Consider the following 18332-nt stretch of genomic DNA (forward strand, 5'->3'; position numbering starts at 1 on the left):
TAACTCATTAGCATTTAAAAAATTCTTACGAAATTTTTTAAGTTAAAAAATTATTATAAAATTAGTTGATTCAATTTATATACAAATAATATCAATCAACATAAGTTAATTCGATTTATATAATGGCCTATTTATATGTAAGATATTTATGTAATTTTTAATTTTAAACTATTTATTCATCTGAATTATTCTATTAATTATTTATAAATAAGACATCAAACCGTACCACCTTCATAATTTAACACGTTTTTTGGTGGTAAAAGAAAGGCTCCAAAAAGCGTAACGGAGCAAGGAGTAATCTGAAGTGCCAATGAGAGACGCCAAAGTAACCAAATGTATCACCTCATCTCTTAATAGAACGAAATCCAGATAACAATGGAATCCACATTCTCACCCAATCACAAGAGAACACGTGTCAATCAGGCCACACGTCACATCATCCCCTGATGAGTCAATGTCTTTCCCACGCTCCCACACAAGAAAGTCTCACCCTTTTTTATCACTTTTATTTTCTACTCCCCCTTCCTTCACTCTGCTTCCAAATAGTGAGTAGTGAGGGAGTGATGTGTAACAAGAATAGCCCTACTCCTTCGGTAGAAACCCAAAAGAAAGAACCAAGTATGAGGAAAACCAGAAAACGAACAAATAAACTGTCTCCTTCTTTAACTTCTTCTTCTTCTACCACCACCGCATCTCTTAAACCACTACGTCGTAGAAACAGAACCAAAACCAGAAAGCCAAAGTACCTCAGTCTCCGCCTCATAAAAAAGAATAACAAAGATGAGAAACAGCCACAGCCGAACCTCTTCCCTCTGCATCCGCAAAACACGGTCGACGATAAAGACATGCAGGAGGAGAACAACTCCGTGGCGTTACTCTTCAGCTCCGACGGCGGCGCCACCCTCAACGGCCTGCTGGAAGACGACAGTACCGCGACGACTTCGACGGCGATGTCGGAGGAGGGGTCGTTCTCTCCGGCGGCGGGTGTGGGCGGCGACGGAGGGTGGCTGGTTCGGAAAGCGATGAGGAGGAGGGAGGAAGAGGGGAGTGAAGAAGAGAGGTGGGTGTGTTACTCAGAAGTGGTGGAGAAGAAGGAGACGATGGAGGAAGTAACGAGTTATTGCGGAACGACGTCGTTTGGGTTGTTGTCATTGAAGCTGGATCATGAGGGGATATTGAATGCTTGGTCTGATAAGGGCTCCCTTTACATTGCAGGGGAGGCCCCACAGACTGTCCCTGATTTCCACAATCATGCTCTCTTCTATAATGCTCTTCTTCCCAATAATGTAATTTACCATCACTTAACTCTATTTTGTTTAAATGTTATTCTAGTTTTTAACAAGTCACAAATAGTTTACTTAACAAATGATTTTTTTAATATAACTAAACTTAGTAACTCAAAAATTTAAAACTATTTTGATTTATTAAATTTCTAATAGGGAAACTTTGAGCTATTTTTAATCTCTGTCAAATTCATTAGATATATGTATTATAAAATAAAAACTCAATTTTACATGTTAAGCTGTAACCACATTATTTGTTAGCATGTATATATCTTCTATATTTTTTATTGTGGATAGGATCTATGAGAATGTGCATAGGTAAGATCACTCTTGAAGCTTTTTGTTGATTGTTACTGATATGTGATCATTTTTATGTTGATAACATTTTTTTAATTCGGCTTATTTGCCAATGTGATTGTTCTAATTTGGATCATCTAAAATATTGGGTTGAGAATTTGAGATACCGATAAATATATGGCTCCATAGTATGGGTGGTGTTACTTAGTTGGAGAGGTCGGATATTAATCAGATCTCTGTGGTTCATTATTACTAGTAAAAGAAAAACGTCCAAAAAGAACATATATGCAAGATATAGTGACCAAAAATGGTAGGCTGGTAGCTTAAAATAAACGATAATGTATTTCATAAGTAGGTGTTTTATTATTTATGCACAATTAAATAGCTAAAGAATAAAGACTACTAGAGGAAAGGAGTGTCTCCACAAGAAAATTTGGTGGCTAAGTTGAATGTTATGTTTTGTGCAGATTGGAGGTGATGGGTGTGGGAGTAATGATGGCATTGGGAACACATGGGTTGTACCGGAAATTGGTGGAGAGAACAGGACGACAACGGAAGAATTGGGGTTGAAGGTGGGACAGAGAGAGGCAAGCGTGCAGAGATACAAAGAGAAGAGACAGAACAGGCTCTTCTCTAAGAGGATCCGTTATGAAGTCCGCAAGCTCAATGCTGAGAAGCGGCCTCGGATGAAGGTAATTTACTCCATTTAATCCACAAAATATTCTATCCTGTTACATCTAAAGATTTTTTTTAGTTGGGAAGATCAAATTCATTCCTTTATGAATTTCAGTACCAGTTTAGTATGGCTGTATTTGATTTTGAGAAAATGCCAAGACACTGAAAATAGAATACAAAGAATTGGTGATAGATTGAATACAAAATAGAACAAAAAATAAAATTTGATTTATCTTCATTTTTTTCACACAAAATTTAAAATAAAAACTAGAATGATAAAAAATATATTTACAAATTTGATAATGATAATAAAAAAAAATGAAAATATAAATTGTGTCTCACCGTCAAATACAATTTTCTGTATCTTTGTATCTATATCTAATTGTTCTGTCTTTATAGTTTATAAAAAAATCTAGAGAGCCAACTACAATTTAAGCCAAGTTGAATTTATTATTTGTATTTTTAGTTTTAAAATTTAAAAAATTAGAATAATAAAAAATTATTTTTTTTTTATATAAAAGACCTCTTATTTTTTAACTAGTTAGCTCTAGTTGGATATAGAAACTGGTAGCCTACGGGTGTTAGTCGTGGTGTATTGCCTTTTCTTATACAGTTTCCTCGATAAATAATTATACCATTATAAAATGCCAAAAAAGTAATTTTATTTAAACGAAAATATACAATTTGAAAAGAATATCAATATCAAAATCAAAATAATAATAAAAAATAGAAACATATTCGACATTAAAAGGCATAACATTAGTTTCATGACATGGTTATGAACTTCTGATACTCACATGAAGAGCATGAAGTAGTTGGGACAAAAAAAATTTTTCGTTTTCGAAACTTTTTGCTGACTTTTTCGCTTTCGTGCCAAGATATCAGTGTCGGTCGGTAAGTTAATATTTGATGATACATTTACATCCTAAATGCATTAATTTTTTAATTTATCAATTTTCTTAAAACAATAAATATTCCCTTTATTTTAGATTATTAGTCATTTCAGCTAAAAATACACATAAAAATTTTTAAAATACGAGTGATTCGAAAACAAAATTTACAAAACTAACCTTTATTTTAAAGTAACATCTAGGGCAATTTACCATAATAAATAAATTGCCTAGATTACACAATATGCAAAACAGATACCAATGTGTCTGCACACTGCCCATTAACGCATAAATAGTTAGACCCCTGATGCGGTTTATGTACATTACTCATTTACATATAAACCACAACACCCCTATCGCGGATTATGCCTTTTTTTTCCTAAAACGTAAACTGCGGGTTCTTGTTGCGGTTTACCTATTTTATGGAAAAAATATATTTTGGTATCCGTTTTGCATATTGTATAATTTGGTAATATCAGAAGGCAGTTTATTTATTATGGTAAATTGCCCTAACATCTACTTATATAATAAAAAAATTACATTTAATTTTAACTATAATGATTAAAATTAATTTTTAAAGAAATAAAAGACAAAAAATAAACACTTTGCTCTTCAAAAAATTTTAGATTAGATACTTTGTCTTCCAAAACAAATTTATTACTCTTTCGAGATAAATTGATTCTTCTACAAAAAGAACGAATTTGTCTTATAATAATAATTTTTTAGATTTAATTATTTTATAATAATTCAAAAAAATATTTGTCTAATATGCATATTGAAAACGAAAAAGAGATTATTCAATGTGGTGTGAATAATTTTCGGACTTCTAGAAAAAAGAAAAAATTATTTAAGGATAAAAATATTGGATCTGAAATTCAATAAAAAACTAATTTAGATGTTTAATGAAAAACAAACACACCCTAAATTCCCTGCAATTTAGTTCTATTCAACATACTGAATCCTCAATATCAGCACTTGAAACTCCAATATAATAGAATGCCACGGTGCGAAAATATCGGAGAAAAGAGATTTTAAGTCCCCACTGGTGATTAATATAATCCCGAGGAATTTCATATGTAGTTGTTTATTGAAACATCTTTGATAAAAAATAAATGGAAAAGTATGAAGAGTCAATGGAATACTTGTACAATGTATATAATGGAGATTCATGAAGTATTAGAGATATAACCATTAGTGTTACTTTTTCTATCAAATCAGTTTAATCTTTTGGGAAGATGTATTCAGTGTGATATCTCAGAGAGCCTTTCTTTTTTAGCACTTGCCATAAGAGAGTTAGCAGGTTTTGTGATTTGTAGCCGTCAATTAGTCATTATTAGTGTTTTTAATGGTATAGAATTACTTACTTTTGTCTTGCTGATTAAGTGCTAATCAAATTTAATAAAAGTGTTGGTCTCCTAGACTTTTTCGAATAGAAATGTTACTTAAATTGACAAATGAATCTTGTTACGAAAACTCGATTCCGATTTGTTAAGTAGAAACCAAACAACATCGAATTAACAAAATCAATTTTAATTTTTAAATACTCTTAAGACAATTCTAAGCCTACCAAAAGAAGTGCTTAAAACAACAATATATATCTGGTCTCATTGTTTCTTGTATGGTCGTTGATTTCCATTATTTGAACTGAATTATTTAGATACTTTTCACGTAAAATTGAATATATGTTGGTGCATTTTTCAGGGACGATTTGTGAAGAGGGAATGAAAATTGAGAAGTTCATAGACTGTGGTAGGCACTATTCCTAATAAGAACGCTGTCAATATTACAGTGTTCAAATAGAAAATTTTGTGCCTTCGGTGGTGGAACTGGGGAGCTTTCCTTTGTTGAAATGTTGTTTATAAAATTATGCCTTTTCCCACGGGTTCTTCATATGTATCATAAAAATGAAAAAAAAAAAAAAAAAAACAGTGCTACCGCCTACTCCGTTATAAAATGAGATATGATACTTACACTAATTTTTGGTACATCTTAAAATATACATTTATCGTTTTTGAAGATATTATATATTTATTGTGTTTATTGATTTTTTTTCCCATCATATTCATTTTTCTATCTAATTAAAAATAAAAAGGTATATTCAAAAAGCCATATTAATATTATAATTCTTCTAAAATAAATTTAATAATATGTGTCATTTTCGGGATAAAATTGGAATTTACAATTTGTAAATTGTTAAATTAAATTAAATGTGTTAATATATAAATTATAATTTCTTAAATATGAAAAATAACATAAAATACATATGTAATTACTTCATCAATTAAAAATAATATATATATATATAATTATTGAAATATAATATTTCTTGTTTATTTTTAACCATTCATTATTAAAGTACTAATTGTCATGCACTAAGATTATTCTTAAAAAGATGTAAGCCAGCCACCATATGGTTATTATAAATTTCTTATAATAATTGTAGACTGGTTAAATTAAAAATAAGAATGAAAGTTATTTGTTTAAAACAGAAATTAAGAATAGAGGAATATGAATGAAATAGTAAAAGAAAAAGTTTAGGAACGACCAATTTTAATTTATATTAATTAGTATTTTTAGTTAATAGTCTAATATTATGCTTTTAGTTAATATTTTTAAATATAATTAATTAATTATTGATAAAAAATAATAAATTATACTGATTATTGTTGCAGTATTGCTCCAAAAAAATTCCATGAAAACATGACATCTTATCTCAAATAAGTCAAGTAAAAGTTCATTTTTAGACTTTTGGTATATTCAAAAGGAGAAGATTGTTGATTTAACGTAATGTGTTACGTAGCATAATCTACACCTTAAACTTTTATTTATTTATTTGGGTGACGCATGGTTGTTTAATTTAGCTTAGGAAGATATTCCTATGAAGACGTTTAAAACTTCTTTTATAAAGACATGTTATTATTGGACGTATAAATGAAATTTTTGAATTTTTTAATAAATTAAAATAAAATTGATATTTTAATAACAATAAAAATAAATTTAATTGTTATTAGATTTGATTAAATCGATTAATTTACATAATTTATTGGATTATTTTTTTGTTTATTTTTTAAAATAAAAATTAAGAATATATTTATCTTTTTATCAAAAAATTTAAACATAATTCAGTTTAAATTATGTAAATCGATTGAATCAAATCGGGTCTAATAATTATAGTATAGACAATTGAGTTTATTTTTATTACTAAATAAACTGATTTTGTTTTGGTTTATTAAAAAATAAATTATTAATCAGTTTAATAAAAATATCCAATAACATTATAACACATATAAACTTCTTTAAAAAAAGATATTTTTAATATTTTTATCGAAGTATTCTCCTTTAGCTTTACCATTCTCAATCCAAACTGAGTTAGCATTCAAGACTACTGGCCTACAACCGAAAGTGTTGGTCTCCAAACACTAACTACTTAAAGTGACGGCAAGTTGCCGACAACCCATAGAAATATTCTATCTCTATCATATATATAATTATTTATGTTTTTCTTCCATTAGTTTAAGTTTTTTAAGAAGTAATTTTAATATGTAGTATTAGAATTCTATTTACAAAAGATTTAGAATTCGATTCTAAAAATAAAATAAATAGTATAAAATAAATAAAAAAAGTTATGCAAAAAATTAAACAAATCTAAAAAAATTCATACTAAGAAAAATAATAGAAATATAACTATTAATGTTATGTTCGTTTATTAACTTAAACTTTTAAAAAAAATTAGTTTGGTGACTCTCTCTATTAAATTTAAGAACTATAAATCTTTCTAATTGCTCTAACAGAAACTCCATGGAGAATTTGCCACTAGCAAGACCTCCCATTAACCAACGAAAAGATCCATAGTAGCTAGAGAAGAAGATTGGATGAAAGACGCGATTAAAAATGTGCAGGAAAACACCCTTAGAAAGGTCCTGCCGATTGATGAGTTCTATGACTACCATTTTCTAAACAAATTTGGAGACTCATCAATTGGTCCTCTGGGTACGGTGGACACAAATTAAACACTGAAACACAAAGCAGAGGAAAATTTGGGAGGTTATGCGTTGAAACAGATTTGACAAAACCGTTACAATCTATGTACATATATGAATTGTTTTCAAGAACATAACGAGATTTGATGTGCTAATAGAAAATGAAAATCTAACAAAGAAGCAATATGAAAGGCAAGCAAATAACTTCCTTCTATTAGGGGGCATATTTAGCAACAACAGAAAGAGTAGTTTTTAAAACAAGGCACAAACGAGGCAAAGTAAGGAAACTACTAGGAAAATCTAGCCACTGGTCTTATTACATAGTTTGTGTAAGCTCCATTATTTAGTTCATAAACATATTCATTATTACATTGTTAATAACCAGTGAGAAATTTATCATGAAGAACCAATAATTCCCCTAGGGGCAAGCTAGAGAAGATGCTACAACCATTTTCTCTTGAGAAACGCCAGCATTGCATATGTTAGCAATGGCCCTGGTGTATTTCCTTCCATACGTTGACAGGGCACCACAATAGCTCTCATAAATTTTTATCTGCATAAAATAGCATACATAAAGAATCAGAAAGCACAATCAATTTATCAACGATCTTATGTAATATAATAAGCAAATAGTTATTTAAAAGACTAATGTTTATTGGATCACATCAGTATATGGATTAAATCAAATAATTTATTTGTTCACTTACATAATTCTTAAAACAATCCCAATCATCCACAAGAGGTTGGCCTGATGGACGAACACTTGAGATCACTGATGCTCTGTATTCTTCTCCAAACAAGTGATCTGCAATGGCCTTCACGCTATTGTCCACGTGCTCCCTTTGAGCTATTTCTTCTATTAACCCCTTTTGAGCTTCCATCCTTTCTTTTGATCCTTCTGGAGCGTTTTTGAACTGAAATCACACAATAAATAATAATTATAACATTTTTAAACAGCTTAGGGCATGAAATTTTCTTCATATATAATAAAAAAAAAAGAGAAGACAACCTTGTGGCTAAGATAGTGGAGAAGTGCATCTCGTTGGTCGACAAATTTTGTCGGGGTAGCAGAAGAAGAATATGCATTTGTACTGGTACTCACTCCGGTTGCACCAATGTAGGTTACTAGAAAATCATCGGTGAAGTTTTTGTTTCCATATTGCATCACATGAGAACCTTTTGCCTCCCAATCTAATGTTTTCTCGCGAACCTGTGCATCAATCACACACATATATCTTCATGTATCAACATTATTTCAATGAGTTTATATAGTGTTAGAATATATGTTGGCATGGGACTTACAGTTTCATATTGTTGTTGCAAAGTTTCTTTTGTCCTATCATTTTTGTCGCTGCCACCAAACATAATTCCCATAAGAATGTTAATATATTATAAACATCATAAATAAATTTAAGATGAAACTCCCGAAACTCTCTCACATAATTATTTTATTACTTAAAATATTCACCGCCAGCAACAATTACTAAATTTTATAAAATTCAGAACTTCAAAAGTTAGGACTTAGGAGGGTGCATAGATTTTGCTAAATAGATAATAATTTTTGTGAACAATAAATTCTAAAATTGACTTAATAAAGTAAAAAAAATACTCTACTCTCAAATTATCACCTAAACCCTAATATTAGGATAATTACCCGCACACCTAATGAATTGAACATCCACCCATTATTAACTGTACATGTACGAGTAAACTGAATTAAAAGAAATAATCATCCAATTAAAAATAATGAACATAATTATCTACATATCTATTAAATTAAACATGCGAGATATTCATTATTCACATTGTTTATAGTATTCTTATTATTTACTTATACTTTTACTTAACAAATATATTTTCTCCATACACATTGTTTCGATTTGAACCCCTAACTCAATAATGCATAAACAGTTATAAAATAAATGCATTACTCAATTAGAAATGCTACTTCTTCTTTAAAATTCAGTTTTTGCTCAATCATTTTAAGAATTTATTATTATTTAATTAATTTAAATATCTATTTTCACAAATCAGTTATTAAAAAATAAAAAAGTTATTTTTTATTTATATTTTTTCTCTCCTCTAAAACTGAATAAAAGATAATATTTAAAAAATACTTAGTTGCACTATTACTTAATTTAATGACTAATATATATCATGCATGAAAAAGATAATTCCTGAGCCAAGAATTATTGAAGAGATTATTGGCCGAAAAATAAAAAAAAGCCACTTGAAAAAGAAAAACAATAAATTCTTAACTAAAAATTAGTCGCCTAATCAATCATATAATATTTATATATGAATATATGTATAGTTTAAGTTATTCTCAATATGTATTTTATATTGCACGTATATTATTCAACGTGAATAGTTGATTTAGTGGCTAAATTATTATATATACAGACCTGTCTTCCATCCATAAAACACTATAAGAATCTCCCAAGCAAGTTTGAAACTCAGGAGGAGGAGGATAGGTGGGATCTCCAGGGCAGTAACAACCCCAACTGCTCTCATTTGCATTGGAAGCGGTGGTTACATATATGTTTATGTTTTCTGGAAGAATCCCTTCGAACATGCTCCCAGATTCGCATGCTTCCAAGTATATTACCTTTTTTTCCATTTAAATCAACTAGTCAAATAAATTCAACACCGTACAACAAGTAAAATTTAAGTCAGCGTTCAAGAAAAACTGACCATCTTTTTATAGGCGTTAGCCGCATGTTTGCTTTTCAATACATCTATAAAATCATTGGCCACAACGAAATCCCCAACTGGCATACCTGATCAAATTGTATTTACCCAGTTAATTTATGATTTGTATGTCTGTTTCACACCTTCAATCAGTGTATATAATAAGATATTATTATGTACTAGGTAAGTTTTGTTTTATTTGGTTTTCTCATGAAAAATTTTGTGAGCATTGAAGTCGTTCTTAGCAGTATTAAAAGTACCGGTTGGTCCCAATGATAGCAAATGGCTGTTTTCCCAATGATAGTATTAAAAGAGGGTTTGTAATTTTGTTGTAATGAGATAATCAAAAAGAGAGAAAAGTCGGCAATCAGTTACGAATGATTATTTATATCGACAATATAAAAAATAATTATTTTTGTTGATATATATATATATTAATACATAATTGAATATATGTATAAAATTACTGATAATATATTAAAATTAAATTTTTAAAAATAAGTGCAAAAGAAATATTAGTAATTTAGTAGCATCTTTATAACACTTTTGTTTTGGTTACGGTAACTCTAAATTCAAACAAAATATATAAAAGGATTAATAATTAAATTGTTAACTCAACTGCACATTTCATATAGTATAAATAGTAATGATTAAGAGTGTTAATTTATCTTCGCTCTTAATTATTCTTTTAATATTTAAAAGAGTAAACAATTTAAATATATATACCATGTTTTTTAAAAAAAATATATAAAAAAGGATAAAAATTAAAAAAATATTTAAAAGTTAAGATAACAATTAAAAAGATAGGTAGTTAGGAGTTAGAACTCTTAATATTTTTTTATTTAAAATATCTAAATATTTTTCATATATAGTTTCGTTAAGAGGCCAAAATATAGCCAATAATATTAGAAGGAGAAGTAAAAATTAAAGACAAAATTCCACTTCTCTCTTTTTGAGAGATGATAAAATAATACTTCTCTCTCTTCTATTTATAAAATGTATATTTTTTTATAATTTTTAAAAAGAATTTTTTGAATCTATTTTAAATTTTTTGTGTTAATTAATATTAACTTTATCTATTTTTTTAAAAAAAATAAATTATTTTTTTACAAAAATACTGTTTAACAAAAATTTTATTTTTTTGTAATTAAATTTTGTTTACTAAAATACCCTTTAATAAATTATTTTTTTATTGATTAAATTATATTTTTACCAAAATAGTTTTAAAAAAATTAATAATTAAATTATTTTGTTCTAAGATATCTTTCAATATTTTTTTTAATTATTAAATTATGATTTTATCAAAATTTTTGTCAATAATTATAGTTATATTTTACTATTAATTATTTGATATTAATATATATTATTTTAACATTAAATAAAAAAATTTTGATAAGATTATTTTTCGTATCAATATATACTAATTGTTATACATATTAACAGTAGTAATATTTTTTTATTTAATGTTAAATCAAAAAATTAATAGTAAAATATAAAAATAATTATTAACGGAATTTTAGTAAAATTATAATTTAATAATTAAAAAATTATTGAAGAGTATTTTAGAAAAAAATAATTTAATTATTAATTTTTTATTTTGGTAAAAATATAATTTAATCAATAAAAAATAATTTATTAAAAAATATTTTGGTAAACAAACACTACAATAATATAGACTATTTTTTAGGATTATTATGTGTCAAAAAAAATTAAAAATCGTCAAAAAAATAAATTTTGACACTATTTTAATTATAAAAATATGTTAATAAAAGTTTTATAAAAAAATAGTATTTTTAACATATAAGTAATTGTAAAAAAGTTTAAATCTTATTTTGATAAATATTGGCCGTCAAAAATAATTTGTTAGAAAAATTTAAGAATATATTTTTTGTGATACTTATTAATCGTCAAAAATACTATTTATTTTGACACTTATTGACCATAAAAAATTCTCAACAAAAATTTTTAACAAAGAATGAGATGAGATCTTGAAAGAATAAATTGAGATTTTGAAGATGAAGAATGAGTAGTATGATCCCCAAACTGAGAGCAGTGTGATGCCAAAATTGACGGAGCTTAACAAAAAAAAAGAATAATTGAGTAAGTTGAAAACAAATGAGTGTCAAAATTGAGGAGTAATTTTCTACAATCAAATTATTCATCAAAAAAACATAGAGAATTTGACATTTGTGATATTTATCAAAAATATATATTAATTTTTACACTTAACTATGACTGTTAAAAAAAATCATGTTAAAATAGTTTTCTTTTCTTGTAGTGAAAATTTAATGACAAAAAATTTTTTTTTGCTAAAGAGTATTTTTGTAAAAGAGTAAAGTATTGTTTTTGTATTCAAAGTTTGGGATAAGTTTCAAAGTTGTCCCTGACGTTTGAATCGTCCTATTTAAGTCCCTAATGTTTCAAAATTGACTCAATGTTGTCCTGTCGTTAGAAATCTGTTAACGAAATTGACGGCGGGATAAAATTGAGACGATTTTGAAACGTTAGGGACTGAAATATGATGAACACGTTGGGGACAAAAACGATACATATATATAAATAAATTTTAATTTTATCCTTCAATAATATCAATTTTTTACGATACATAGTTATTCAATTATTTTTAATCACATCTAAATAAATTACACTTAATCACATTAATTTTATTCTAAATAATTTTTTTTATAATTTTACTCTTAAAAGTTTTTATTCATCATAAAATATTTGTAGGATGATTAGTACATAAACTTGTGGGAAAAAAATGATATATATAGAATAAAGTAATGTGATTCTAGTCATTTTACAAACATTTCATGATGAGTAAAAATCTTTAAAAGTAAAATTATAAAAAAATAAATTTATTTAGAATCAAAGTAATGTGATTAAGTGTAATTTACTTAAATGTGATTGAAAAATAATTGAATAACTATGTACAGTAAAAGATTGATATTAATGAAGAATAAAATTCCAATTTATTTCTATCTATCATTTTTGTTCTCAACGTTTTCGTCCTATTTAAGTCCCTAACATTTCAAAATCATCTCAATTTTGTCCCATCGTCAATTTCTTTAACAGATTCCTAACGGCAGGACAACATTGAGTCAATTTTGAAACATTAGGGACTTATATAAGACGATTCAAATGTTAGGGACAACTTTGAGACTTACCCCAAACATTGAGGACAAAATCGATACTTTACTCTTCCGTAAAAAATAATTTTTTTTTGAAAAATAGATAAAATTAATATTAGCTAACACAAATTTTAAAATGGATTGAGGAAGTTTTTTAAAAGTTATTAGTGAAAAAAATGTATATTTTACAAAAGAGGGAAAGAGAATGTCATTTTAGTGTGAGGTAAGGAAAGTCACCAAAAAAAAGTATGAGGTAAGGAAAGTGAAATTTTCTCAAAATTAAAATATGATAATTTATATGTAAATGTTATTCATCAATTTGTATAATATATTAGTACAGCAAATCGTAATAATTTATGCGTGTATATGTATATGCAAAAACTAATAACATATCAAAAGTTTAATATATTGGTTAACAACGGTTAGCCAAAAATTACTAATGCTCTAAAATATCTGTACTACTAAAGCATGAGGCTTGTGATTTTGCATTCATGCTTAACTACACAAAGATCTTCCTCTTCAGATATCTATATATGAATATAAAGTTTAAATAAAAATTAAATAATATGTTAGTGATACTTACCAATGATGCCTGGTCCACCATGGTCAGCATAGTAAATAAAAATGGTGTCATTCGGACCACTATTCAGCATCTTACCACTGCCTCCCGTAATAGCACTTTGGTTCCCACTTATTACGGCGTATAAGTTTTCCGCACTTGTGTAATTTCCGGTATAGTCCTACAAAGTTGAGATAATAATTAAATTAGTCTTTTAATTTTCACACAATAATTATATTGCCTTTTCGATATTTAAACTGATCAAATTAGTCCATTAATTTCAAATTATATCAATCAAGTTAATTTTTTCTCAATAGACTAGTTAATAAAAGATATTAACAAAAGACTAATAATAGAACATTAAATACCATGTGATATGTATATCATTAGACTAAGAACATATGACACAAAAGGTTTTCAATCAATTTGGTTCCTTAAGTGAGGGGCCATTTTGATTATGACTAAAAATTAAGAGATCAATTTTATTGTTATCTTTATTTATCAATTAATTTGAAGAATACTTTGTACTATTCAATTATCATATTATATTGTAGTGACTCACAATTTGAAGAATTGAATTTTGGCCTTTTTTTGTTAAGTGTGAATTAGTATATGATTTTCGCATGTTAATTAACAATTTTAGTTCTTGAATATTGTTTTCCTTAGAGTTACAAAGCTCAAACCATCATATTTCTATTTTAGTAACAAAATACATTCGTTATATAGTATTTGTAAAATAATCAAGCATCTCATGGATAAGTTCTCAGGTATCTGCTTTTATTTGAAAACTTAAACTAACATTTTGTCTCATAACGAAAAAGAGGAAAGAGAGAGTATGAAATGTCATTCTTTTCAAGCTTTTTGAATTTTTTTTTTAATTTACTACATTTGAGTTTAAATATGCTCAACACATTGGTTTATAAATTGGTTCAATAATTTTTTTATATATATGTTATTATGTTAGTAAAAATAATTAATTTTTATATTAACTTTTATATAGAGGATACCACTTTAATAAAGACATTAAAAATATCTTTTTTTAAAACATTTACATGTGTCATATTATTATTAGACATTTTTATTAAACTGGTTAATAATTTATTTTTTAATAAATCAAAACAAAATCGGTTTATTATAGCAATAATAATAAACTCAATTATTTGCATTATAATTATTAGACCCGATTTGATCCGATCAAATTACACAATCTAAACCGAATATCTTTAAACTTTTTGATAAAAAGATAAATATATCTCTAATTTTTTATTTTGTGAACATTTAAATCCCTGAAAATTTAAAAATACAATTAAATCTCTAAAAAAATAGGTTTATTGTTATTGTTATGAAAAAATCGGTTTTATTCTAATTTGTTAAGAAATTTAAAATAACCAATTCATTAGTTACATCCAATAATAATATGAAATGTAAGCATCTTTACAAAAAGATGTTTTAAGCGTCTTTATCGGAGCATCCCTATATATATAAAAATAAATTAGTTGCACAACACAGTTTATATTCAGCCAATGAAATATAAACAAATCAGTTGTATAACACAATAAGTTATTTTTTTTATTTTAACGATATTTTTTAATCGAACAGACTACAGATCAGGGACGGACATAAGGAGGCGAGTGAGGCCTCAACCCCCAACTTTTTTTAAAAAAATTAATAGTAATAAGTTGTTAAGTATGATTTAATTTTAAAAAAAATTATTTAATATTTAATCTAGTATAAATAAAAGTTTAGTCCAACTATTTATCTTAGTATAAATAAAAGTTCAATCCAACCTAAATATTAATGATTTTTAATATCTAAAAAATAACTAACAATATTAAAAAATTTGAAAAATATATTGTTATTAATATTTTTAATTAAATAAAATTTTTCAAATCTCATAAAATGATTTTTTTTTGTGACAGTCCTTTTTTATTCATTTGATATTAATTCTCTCTATTTCAGTTGTTACAACTGAGAGATCTTTTTCAATTATGAATATTGTGAAGAATAACTCAAAAACAAAATGAAAGATGAATTTCTTGCTAATTTTCTTTTAATTATATTGAAAAGAAAATTGTTGAAAAATTTGACACATATTCTATTATCGATAAATTTTATGATACGAAAAATTGACTACTTTGTTAGTAAAAGTATACACATATTTTTTGTATTTTAAAATATATTATCTATCAGTATATTTTTGTAATACATCTTACATTATATAATTTTTTATATAATTTTTTAATATTATATATGTTATTGGTCCCCCATAACAATATTCCTGGATCCGTCCCTACATATTAATCACTTAACTAATTTAAATTAGTTGATACAATATGTTATTCTTTGAATTTAAATAAAATATAAAAAAATAAAAGTAATAAAAGTAAAAATTTAAAGTTTGTGTTTTAGTTAAATTTTTTTAAATATTAATGGAATAAAAAGTATTTTTAATGAATTATAACCAGAGACAATTAACATTTCTATTTCAAATTCATAACTTCGTAAAATAGATATATTATATGTTTTTAATTACCTTAGGAACACCTTTATAAACATCTGAACCATTGGGATGATTGATTATAACGCCAGGCCTTGGGTTTTCTTCATTATTGGCGATGTCATCACTCATGAATACAATGATATTTTCATCTTTAAGGCCACCATTCTTCATTATTTGGTAAGCATGGCAAATATCAGCTTGGTGCCTATAATTTCCAAACCCATTGGAACCAGCGACAAGCACAGCCCATCTCGTTCCTTCTGAATCATCATTACTCACAAGAGGATGAAAATTATTTGACACATGACGACCCTCCAACGTGCTCATTCTTGAACTTAGCCATACTGAAGCTATTAATAAAGGGACCCAACAAGTCATCTTATGATTCATCTTGCATGCAATATAATATAATGTTTAATTTGTATGTCAAAGATTATTGTAATGTATATATAGTGGAGCTATACTATATATACTGAACTAGATAAAACATCAATGCAGCTGTTGCATCTCTCATCTTGAACTTATAGCGGCAGAATTTGTTCAATAGAAATGACAAAGAATAATGTATATGCATCCATTAATCTTGTTTTATTTCCCTTGTATTGTTTATGTTAGCCGATTTAGAATAAGCATCGATTTTACCAATACAATGTTATTCATATCAGAAAGTTTTATTTATTCTATATCACAACTTTTTTAGAAAATGAGAAACCGATGTCTGATTTTTTAATTTGAAAATAAATAAGTTTTTAATTAATAAAAATATAAAAACGTTTTTTATGTTTTAAAATATGAGACATCTTAATCCTTTTAAAAAAAATTATTTATTTTTATATATTTTGGATAAAAAGACTTAAGATGTGTTGTATTTTAAAAGTGATAGACGTTTTTGTATTTTTAATTAGTAAAAAATTTATTTGTCTTCGAATTAAAAAGTCAAAAATTTATTTATCTTTTTTTTAATTTTTATTCTTTATATTATTTATTTACTTTTTTATTATTTCTTTTTTTTCCTTAACTTTTTCAATTTTAATGAATAACATCACCTTATGCTGAACTAAGAATTTCTTACTCAAGCAATCACTCTATTGTGTATAACATGTCTCTATTTTTATTAAAAAAATATGCAACTTCCTCAATTAGTATATCAAATAATTGTCCCATCTTAAAGTTTTATTTAATCGCAAGCCTAAATTATTATTTTTTGAAAGATTTTTAAAAGCTGACAATTCTAATAGTAAAATATATAAACTAAATTAATACCTATTAAAAGATTGATTTAGTTCGACCAAACTATTCAAAATTGATAATTTATTGAGTAGTTTTGTTATATTAATTCAACTTTTGAAATTATCGAAACCGATAAAGTAATTAAATCTTTGTAAGTTAAATTGTATAACAGAAAAATGCATAACAAATTTTACAAAAATTATTTTTAGTAGCAAATTTTTAGTGATAATAATATAATAATCACTATATGTCTTATTTAATTTATATTTTTTGTGACCATTAAAAGAATTTTTATAAAAAGTTGTATAATTATCGTTAAAATTTTTTAGCACAAAATATAAGATGATTAATATCTAATTATTATTTAATATATTATTAATTATTTTTGTTGTTACAAAAATAAAATAAATTATCGCTAAAAGTAATTTTTTTAACAGTGAAAAACACATAAATTATTTTAAAATGTGCATATTTTTTAGAATAATACAAAAAAATAACGCGAACATGTTAGTTAAAAACACAAAAGTTTTAGTTGAATAACACATAAATTATTATCTATATTTATCGTATAAATTTTCTTTACATCCTATGTTTCTCTTAAAAAATGTGTATTAATCTTAAAAATTTTTTGTGTTTTTCATCACAAAATTTGTGTATTTATCGTTAATAATTTTTGTGTTTGCTTCCTATGTTTCTCTTACAAAAATTTGTATTTACATCCGAAACAATTTTATGTTTATTATCACAAAATTTTTTATTTGACATCACAGAATTTATGTATTTTTTTGTGTTTTCTTAAAAAAAATTGTATTTATCATCACATTTTCTATATTTATCATAAAAAATTTTATCCATTTGGTTCCTATTTAACTCTTAAAAAATTTCTGAGTTTACTTAAAAAAAAATAATTTTTTTTTGTCATGGAGTTTCTATATATTTTTATATATCATATATAAAAGAATTTTATGTTTGTTTTATATATTTTCTCTTAAAAAACTGTGCGTTTATTTTCAAATATTTCTATGGTTTTCTTGATAAAATTTTTGTATTTGTTGTGAATAAATTTTTGTTGTTATTTTCTATATTTTTTTTAAAA

General features: G+C 25.9%; 2 protein-coding genes across 2 annotated transcripts; one reads left to right on the forward strand and one right to left on the reverse strand.

Moving 5' to 3' along the window:
• The first annotated feature begins 453 nt into the window (after nt 1-453).
• LOC112697270 (uncharacterized) lies at nt 454-5121 on the forward strand. Its single transcript, XM_025750377.3, has 3 exons — nt 454-1286; nt 2048-2272; nt 4847-5121. Exons 1-3 carry the CDS (start codon nt 564-566, stop codon nt 4868-4870), a joined length of 972 nt encoding a protein of 323 aa, XP_025606162.1. The 5' UTR covers nt 454-563; the 3' UTR covers nt 4871-5121.
• A 2190-nt stretch (nt 5122-7311) lies between these two features.
• On the reverse strand, nt 7312-16407 carry LOC112698270 (vacuolar-processing enzyme-like). Its single transcript, XM_025751587.3, has 8 exons — nt 16040-16407; nt 13531-13687; nt 9820-9905; nt 9531-9733; nt 8428-8476; nt 8135-8335; nt 7833-8039; nt 7312-7678 (listed from the first exon to the last, which is right to left on the reverse strand). The coding sequence occupies exons 1-8, from the start codon at nt 16394-16396 to the stop codon at nt 7544-7546; spliced, it is 1395 nt and encodes a 464-aa protein (XP_025607372.3). The 5' UTR covers nt 16397-16407; the 3' UTR covers nt 7312-7543.
• Between the last annotated feature and the right edge of the window lie 1925 nt (nt 16408-18332).

This window comes from Arachis hypogaea, chromosome 6 (genome assembly GCF_003086295.3).
Source record: "Arachis hypogaea cultivar Tifrunner chromosome 6, arahy.Tifrunner.gnm2.J5K5, whole genome shotgun sequence".
Classification (NCBI taxonomy): domain Eukaryota; kingdom Viridiplantae; phylum Streptophyta; class Magnoliopsida; order Fabales; family Fabaceae; genus Arachis; species Arachis hypogaea.